The sequence below is a fragment of the Strix aluco genome, chromosome 13, assembly GCF_031877795.1.
Source record: "Strix aluco isolate bStrAlu1 chromosome 13, bStrAlu1.hap1, whole genome shotgun sequence".
NCBI lineage: Eukaryota > Metazoa > Chordata > Aves > Strigiformes > Strigidae > Strix > Strix aluco.
In genome coordinates this window covers 1,994,542-2,002,980 of record NC_133943.1, presented here as the reverse complement: position 1 = coordinate 2,002,980, position 8,439 = coordinate 1,994,542, and the positions used below count along the sequence as shown (strand labels likewise).

Sequence of the window (8,439 nt, the reverse complement as noted above, 5' to 3'; positions counted from 1 at the left end):
GCTGGGCCATGCCCAGGTTGTGCTGGATCTGACACCCTCCACCACCTGCTTCCCAGGACACTGCTTTTGTCCCTTTTCCCTCGGTAAACCCCACATCTGTCCCCATGTGTCTGCAATCCGAGTCGCAGCAGAGCCTGCGCCAAGGGCGGTAGGAAACGTCCGCTTTGTTCTAGCCCTTTGGGTTGGGTCTTCCTCTCCCGCAGCCTGATATTCTCCTTGGTCCACCCTCGCTCGGTGAATGAAGTTATTCCCCAAGGGCCCTCACGGCACAGCTTTGTTCAGCGCAGGGGTTTTCCAGGCGGTGTCAGATGCTGGTGGCTGCAGCTGGAGACACATTGCATCAGTCACGCTTGGCTCTTGTCTCCCGCCCTAGACGATGCAGTAACACATCAGACCTTTCCAGCCTGAGAGTAGGGCAAATGAGTTCAATATACGGGGGAAAACCAGCTTGCTTTCCCCCTCACCTTCTGCATTGTCCATGTGTTTTCTTTTTAGGCAAACCTGAGATATTCTTCACTGCCAATCTTCTCACAGAAGCCAACAGCACTGCTGATAGGGACACCCACAGCAGGGACGTGGTGCAGGGGTTTTTCTAATAGTGTAGCCTGCAACCCTGCTCTAAGTCAGGTCTGACTTGCAGATGATGGCAGATACACACCAACTACCCCACATGTGCACAGAACCTGGGCGTCCCTTCCCGGGACAAGCAGGATTCCACCCGTCAGCTGCCCTGAGCAGAGGGGAGGTGGAAAAGGGGAGCTAAATTCTCTCCGCTTTCATGACTCATGAAAAAAAATCCTCCAACTGTCTCTGTCAACAGCACAGCTGTTTGGGTATTTTCAAGGAATCTGGAATGCATTCGCAGAACTCTCCCATGAGAAAAAGTAAACACGTCATATATAAAATGTTTTTATTAAAACAAATATACAACACATTATATACAAAAATAAAATGTACAAGAAAATAAGTCTATTACAGCTTAGTGATTTGATTTCTATGTATTACACACGAACTAGAACCTCTTCCATCCTGCGCTCTCCTGCACACGCGGCCCCGGGGCGGGTCGGTGGGGTGTTCCAGCTTGCTGCATACAGTACTGTAGGTATCCTGGTAGAGTGCTAGAAGGGGTCTCAGAAAGGCATGGCATAAATAAAGAGCTCTGCCCCTATCAGTGCAAAAATTGTTTCATGCAGCATCTCTTCAGCTATGATGTGGAACTAGATAGGGCATGCCTGCGAGCAGATAACATCCTATGAGTGGATCTGGGTAACTGTACTATGTGGAAGCGAAGCCTAAACTGAATTTTCACATTTTATTGGTCTAAACTATTTACACAGTTTAAAGATCTGAAAGATGAGCTATGTGATAGAGTCAATCAAAGACGAGAAGGCCAATTAGTGCAATTTTTCTAAGTACAATGACAGTCATTAAGCTCAATGTCACCAGTGTTGCACAGGTAAGCAGCAACCAAAACTAACAGGCAAGAGACTCATTTGCAGCGTCTCCCCTCAGCACTCCGTGGGTAAAGTGCTCGTCCTGTCTCATGCGGGAGGACGACAACAGCCTCTCCCCAGGCCTCCGGCACAGTCCCCCTTCAGCCGTACCCTGCCAGGGCAGAGCCCACAGCACATCAGCGACCCTCCAGCTAAAGCTTCACCGCCGAGCGCTGACGAGGGGCGTGCTGCAGCTGAGCATCTTCAGTGCCAGGACTCCTACTACTGAGATGGGAGTCTTTTTTTTTTTTTTAATTTATAATGGAGTTTTTCTTGCTAACTTTTCCAGGCCTAAAAGTTAAAACGGAATATAAAAGCTACTTTCTTTGTTTGGTCAGTAACAAACAATTTCCTCCATTCTCTTCAGGCTTGTCAAAAGTTTTTACATCAGAGCAGTTCATGGTCAGAAGAAGCCGGGGGTTTACAAGCCACAGGGAATGACTTGCATGCTAGGTCTCACTGTCTCCAGCCAGGAGAAGTCTAGGCTGCTTTTCTGGTCGAAGAACCTGAACTCCAGCTCTCCTAGACAAAACAAAACAAGAATGAGCACTGAATCACACACAGCAAGAGCAAAATAGTGTATGTATATGTGTGTGTATATATATAAAAATATGTCAAAAATTTAAAGATTCCTCAGATGTAAATACCTTAGACTAATATTTTGCTAAAATACTCTAAACACTCTCTATTAAACTGTCCTATTTAAGCTATTGCTAGTGGAAATTCTTCAGTTACATTGCAAGCAGTTCCTGAAAGCTGGCATAGTTTACATGTGTATAACCCTAAGACAAATCAGTAGTATACTCTTACTGGAGGCATTTTTCTCCTTTTTCTTTTATGAATGAATTCCTTACAGACTCTTGACAAGCCACACAGAAATCTCAAAACACAGGGCTGTGTGAACTCCTCTATCTACTTGCTCCCTCCCAATTAGTGTCTTGCACAAAACCCCTCGTCTGCATTGTCCTTGACCGTCAGTGGTAACGGAAGAGGCTGTACCCGAAGTCGTGTCGATCTCCCCATCCTGCTCCTTGTAGCTGTAAGTGCTGCACATGGTCTGCGTGCCCGGCTCGTTGGTGAGAAAGCCTTTCCCCCCGACGCTGGTGGCGTGCCAGTCCTGGGCTGGTTCAAGCAGCTGTAAGAGAATAAGGAGATGGTAAAACCTGCTCCTTCTTTCTGTGAGTACAACTTTATTCCTTTCCCTTAACTAGAAGACAGGTAAGCTAAAAAGATCAAATTATATCTTCTCATGCTAAATTATATAAAACTCGTTTTACTCCCAGTTAAAAAAAAAAAGTTAATGAAAAACAGGGAGGGCCAGAGCACCTTCGGTGATTAAAGTCTTATCAGTGGGATGAGCGTGACATGTCTGCAAATACAGATTAAGCACCATACATGTCAGAAGTGTAGAGAAGGGCAAAATAAAGCCTAGAGAATATCTGCAGACTCTAAAACAGCCACCTCTACTTCTAGCAGTACCCAATAGCTTCCTCTGACTTTCACATGAAGAGTAAACTATTTCCATGGCTGTGTCCTCTCCAGCTCAGGTTTGCAAAGTAGCCTGCTTTTATATTTAATTTTTCAGGCTTCCTCATTAAATTAAGGGTCTTGGATTACATAAGCGTATGTTCAGCTCATGGAGGACTGGATCAGATAGCTGCTTCCCTTCCTCTCTTGGTGCAAGCAGCAACTTTGGCCAACTTTATTCTGACCAGAAGGGCTGGTTTTACCTTAAAAATGTCCGAATTCATTTCCTCTTCATCTTCATCTGTGACTGTTTAGAAAGCATGTGGAAAAAAAAAAAGAAGAAAACATAGACGTCAACTTTTTGCACGTTAGCCCTCACTTCTGCTTCTTCACCACGCAACCCGCTTCATATCCTCTTGTCACGCACCACCACCACCTTTGACTTCCCCCCCCACCCCACGGATGACACCGAGGAGGGGCTCATGGGTTTGAGGCGGGGAGGCCCATCAGCAGCTCCATGGCCCAGACACCCCCCAGCCCTTCATCTCAGATACTCTCCAACAACCCCATCTTGGGGTGCACGGCCCCAGCCAGCCCCAACGCCTCCCCAAGACTCCCCAAAGCAGAGCCTGCTTGGTATGCGGGATGAAGATGATTTGCACCCCAAGTGAAGAACCACTCTGATACGTCCACGTTAATTCCTTTTTCCCCCTCTGGGAAGCGCGGTTTCCTCCACTGTCACTACTGTACCCAACTCTGTCCTGCTTCTGGCATCGTCTCCTTCCAGCTGCCTCGGAAACCCCCCATCCCACCCTCCCAGCTCAGAAATCTCTCCCTTTTTTACAGGCTGATCTGTCCGTGCCACCACGTTGAGCCTGTGAGACGAAGCCTGCCCCTTTGCCCCCATGTGCAAAGTACATGGCATTTTGGAGCCTTTCACCCACGAGCAGCTACTTCTGCAGGTGGCACGTGCCCTTCTGTAACCTGGCTGCTTTGGTAGCTCCAGCCATCCAAAATCCATCAAGTGGAAGCTGTTTTGTTTTTTTTTTTTTTTTTCTACAAGACAACTCTTGTTTCTCTTGATCCCCCAGGCATTCTTTTATCCCACTGCCTTGCTTCCAACCAACAGACCAATGAAAGACCAGGGTAGGAAAAAAGAAATACCCACCTTCTGAGGATGAAGCTAGGGGAGACACCTGGAGCTGGTAGAGGTCGTTGGTGCTGTCAGCCATGGTGATCTCCATCGGCGGCCTCCAGTCGGTCAGGGAGCCGCTCACCTCGCACGACGAGAGGTCTGTGGGATGCACCAGGAGTTGGCACTCACGAGAGACACAACCACCTCTATTTCCTCCCTGCCCGTCTGATGCCACAGCCGGGCCCAGCCCCAAGAGTCCTCTTTGTCTTTTGGCGCAGAGATTGTGGGTTTAGCACAGGCGGCACTTCCCACTCTGCTCGGAGAGCTAAAACTGAGTCTCACCTAAGGTGATGGATGTGCTCTCAACCTCCACTTCCTGCCCCGTGTAGTCATGAACAGTGTAGCCACTGTGGTCATCTGGCAGAGGAGTGTTGGTTAGTCTTTCTGCTGACTCTTCCGTCCTCATGTCTTCATATGGCTACAAAAATAAGGGCAAAGCATGAAAGACTTGTCTAAGAGCACACAAGTTCCCACATGCAAAAAATTAAGCACAAAAACCACCAAAACCTCTAGCTTCTTCAGCTGCCTCTACAGACACATACCTTTCTCTTGCTCCTGTTTCTTGCTTCTCTTGAAGACTTTGACTTCCTTTCTGTTAAATAAAAATAAGGTGAATGTTAGAAAGGGCTGCCTGGCTGACATTTTGGGCGAGCTCTTGCAGCTCTGAGTCCTGGTCAAGCTCTGCAACTGCTGTCACCACCAGCAGCTCCTGATCGCTTCCTGATGATGCCTTTAGGCACATCTGGAGAATCTGGGATAAAATGAACCATTTGTCCAAACCATTACCAATGGCAATAACCAGTGACTAACCCCAGTAGCACCAGTGCTACCAACAGGTCTGTTATACCCCTGCCTACGCAGAGCCGGAAATTTAAGGGGTGTTTAAGAGCAGCAGCTGTGTAACCCCAGCTGGATTGCTGTGGGCTTACCTTTCTTCTGATCCTTTGTCAGGGGCGGCAGCATCCTGTAAACCCTGACAGCACTGGAGCCTTTGTTGATGCTTTTATCCTTCACTTCTTCGATGTCGGGCAGTGAATTCATAGCACAGCGGAAGTTTGCCTTCCAGGTTTTCGGATCAGGGTCTTTCTCACCTACTTTATATCTTCCTATAAATAAGAGATGGGGTGAGTATTTAGATTTTTCAGTGCTAGTTCTTCCCACCCCCAAAAAATTCATTTTTCTAGTTTCTCTGACATAGACACTAGTAGTTGATAAAACCACCTGGGGTGTAAATCAAGACCAAAAAAAAGCCTTGTCTGAGATATTCATGGGACTTATGGAAACATAAAGCCAGCACACACCTGTATGAATGGCCCAGCTCCGGAAGAGGCAGGCGTCTTTCTCCATGTCCCAGCCATGCTTCGCTGCGTGCTTCCATGGGATTTGAAACATCATCTTATCCTGTAGTTAAACCAATAGAGATTTGAATTAAAAAAGAAGCATCACATGCCAGTTTGGAACGATGGATTTAGCCAAAGAATTCTCAGTAGCAGCTCAGAAATTTTACAAACCCTCTGCTCTATATCTTAATTAAACATCCATTGTTCCATCTCTTTTGCTCAAGGTATTTAAGGTTTTTTATAATTTCTGAAACTGGGAAAAAAAAAAAACCCACACATGGTACAGTACAGTAGAAGTAAGCTGCAGTGCCAATTTTATCCCAGAATCATTTTGCATCACATTGCATCTAATCTATTAGTATGTAATAAACTACAGCATATTTTCTAGGTACACTTTGGTAGAGAATCCCTTTACAAAGTTGTGCATAAGATCTTGCAGGAATCCTAAGAAAAACATGTCCCAGCTTAAATATCACCTTGGGATGGATGTGGAAGCCTCAGAGACAGAGCCCTGGTTCAATAAGCCCAGTGATCTGCCTGTGCTGCAGGAGCAGGGGGTGCCTTCCCAACCAAAAAATACTATGTTTCTTTCTGGCCAAATCTTAAAACTGGGAGCAACTGGGAGAGTAACTGGAGGTAGCTACTTAACTGGGACAGGAGGTGATTTGGCTCAAGCGGGCAGCAGGAGCTAAAGGAGATGTGGGAGTTTTCTTGGTTCTCCATCCCATTCAGACTGCTTTTATTGTAATTCATCATTTCCCTGCTGCGAATTTTCCCAGGAAAAAAACAGAACTGCTACTTTGTGTGCCAACCAGAGCTACTTTTTCTAAAACAAAAACAGTTGGGTTTTAAACATAATGCTTGCAAGTTTTCTCCACGTTCTTCTGCCCTCTGTGATCTTGACTCGTGTAATCTAATAAGGATGGTTGATGACCCAGAAATAAGAAGAATAACAACAACAGTAATAAAGAACCCTCACCTTGTTAATCCATATCAGTCCTGGTATTTGATTGGAATTAATCTGCATTTCCAACCAGGGCCTCATGCGCATTCTTGACACTGGCATGTTGTCTGTGAAACAAACAACAGGTCAGCAAAAATCCCATCACTATTTTAACCATTCTGCAATGTCACCCCTCCCTTCCCCTCTGCGCCCCGAGCGTTACCGCTAACGCGACCGATGCGACCAAAGCGACTTTTCCAGGGGTTTAGTTCTCTTTCAGTATCTTCCACCTGCTGGGGGGAGGGAGGGGGCAATGCTTCCCGCTCGGCCCGGCCAGCACTAAAAAAGCCTCTCAAGTTTTGAATCCTGGGGGTGGGCGGATGGCGGGGGCTCGGCCCGTGCTGCGTGGGGCAGGGGAGGGGGCCGGGGGGAGCCCACCCCCATCACCCACTTTTCCAAGGAGTGGGTGCGGGTCTCCCCGCAGGGACCGGTGCGGGACCCCCCCCCCCCGCGGCCGCAGAGAGTCACTAACTGCACGGGCGCCTGCTGTAAGAGTTTATTATTAATTAAATTGCGCAAGGAACGGGGGGGACGATCCCCAATTAACAACGCGCCCGGCCCCGGCACAACCGCGCCCGGCGCTGCGGCCGCGCAGGAGCCGGCCCCGCCGCGCAGCCCTCCCGGCCCTTCCTCTGCAGAAATAATTTCCTGTTTGCGCCGTTTTTTCAAGACAGGCAGCCCAAGATTTCCGAAACAATACATTTCTAACTTTCACCACCAAAGCGCTCGGCGGTGGCGGCGGGACAAGGGCTCCGGTGAGCGCCCGCCCCGGGGAGGGGAGCTCAAGCCAAGGCTGCGGGATCCGGCCCCGGGGCTCGGCGCTGCGGGACCCGCTCAGCGGCGGCGCGGAGCCTCCAGCAGCCGCGTCCGGCTACACCCGGCCCCGCCGGTGCGGCGGGGGACATCCCGCCCCGTCCCCTCGGGTGGCTTCGGTAAGGACCCGCGACCGCTGCCCGCCGGAGAAGGGATGCCCGGTGCCCACCCGACGGCTGCCGCCGCGATGCACCCCGGTGTCCCTAAACCGCCTCGGCACGGTGCAAACCGCCGCTGTGCCCTCGCGGCGAACACAGCCGTGCCGTGCCGTGCCGTGCCGTGCCGTGCCCCCGCGGCTGTGCAAAGCGACGGGACGGGACACACCGCGACTCACCGAGCCGAGCCGAGCCGAGCCGAGCCGAGCCGTCCACCCCTGTTGCCCGCCGACCCGCCTCTGCCGCCCGCGGGCCGCGCCCTCGGGTATAACGCGGCGGCGCCCGGGATTCCCCGCCGCCCCGGGCCCGGCGGCGTCTCAGCCAATCAGCGGCGCCGCGGGGGGCGGCCGCGCCTCCCATTGGCTGCCGCCGGCAACGTCACTTCGGGGAAATCACGCTGTTGTAGCACCAGCGGCGCGGGGGGGAGCGCTGGCCCCGCCCCTCCGCCCCCGGCCCCGCCCCCGCCCCGCCCCGCCGCCGTCCTGCTTGGGTGCGGGCTGCGGCACCGGGGGCTCGGCTCGGGGACCCGCTCAGCCCGGCCACAAACAGCGGAGAGGGTCGTTATCCCCCCCCTTGGACCCCCGCCTCCACCCCCCCGCACTCCCCGGGGGATCCAGAGCCCGTCCCCACGGGGGAGTCCTCCCCTTGTCCCCACGGAGGGATCCAGGCCTCATTCCACGGAGGGGTCCACCCCCTGTCCCCATGGAGGGATCCGGTCCTCGTCTCACGGGGGGATCCAGTCTCCATCCCATGGAGGGATCCAGCCCCCATCCCCACAGATGGATCCAGCCCCCATCCCCACAGAGGGATCCAGCCCCTGTCCCACAGATGGATCCAGCCCCCATCCCCACAGAAGGATCCAGCCCCCATCCCCACAGAGGGATCCAGCCCCCATCCCATGGAGGGATCCAGCCCCTGTCCCACAGAAGGATCCAGCCCCGATCCCCACAGAAGGATCCAGCCCCTGTCCCAC

General features: G+C 51.6%; 1 protein-coding gene across 2 annotated transcripts; it reads right to left on the bottom strand.

The window, feature by feature from the left end:
- Positions 1 to 893: 893 nt before the first annotated feature.
- IRF1 (interferon regulatory factor 1) lies at positions 894 to 7,739 on the bottom strand. Of its 2 annotated transcripts, none has more exons than XM_074838502.1 (10): positions 7,646 to 7,739; positions 6,475 to 6,566; positions 5,457 to 5,556; positions 5,085 to 5,261; positions 4,698 to 4,747; positions 4,438 to 4,573; positions 4,129 to 4,254; positions 3,224 to 3,267; positions 2,493 to 2,628; positions 894 to 2,015 (listed from the first exon to the last, which is right to left on the bottom strand). In XM_074838502.1, the coding sequence occupies exons 2-10, from the start codon at positions 6,559 to 6,561 to the stop codon at positions 1,915 to 1,917; spliced, it is 957 nt and encodes a 318-aa protein (XP_074694603.1). In that variant the 5' UTR covers positions 6,562 to 6,566; positions 7,646 to 7,739; the 3' UTR covers positions 894 to 1,914. The 2 variants fall into 2 exon arrangements, with proteins under 2 accessions (XP_074694603.1, XP_074694604.1); XM_074838503.1 differs by having other exon boundaries at positions 7,636 to 7,688.
- Positions 7,740 to 8,439: the final 700 nt, after the last annotated feature.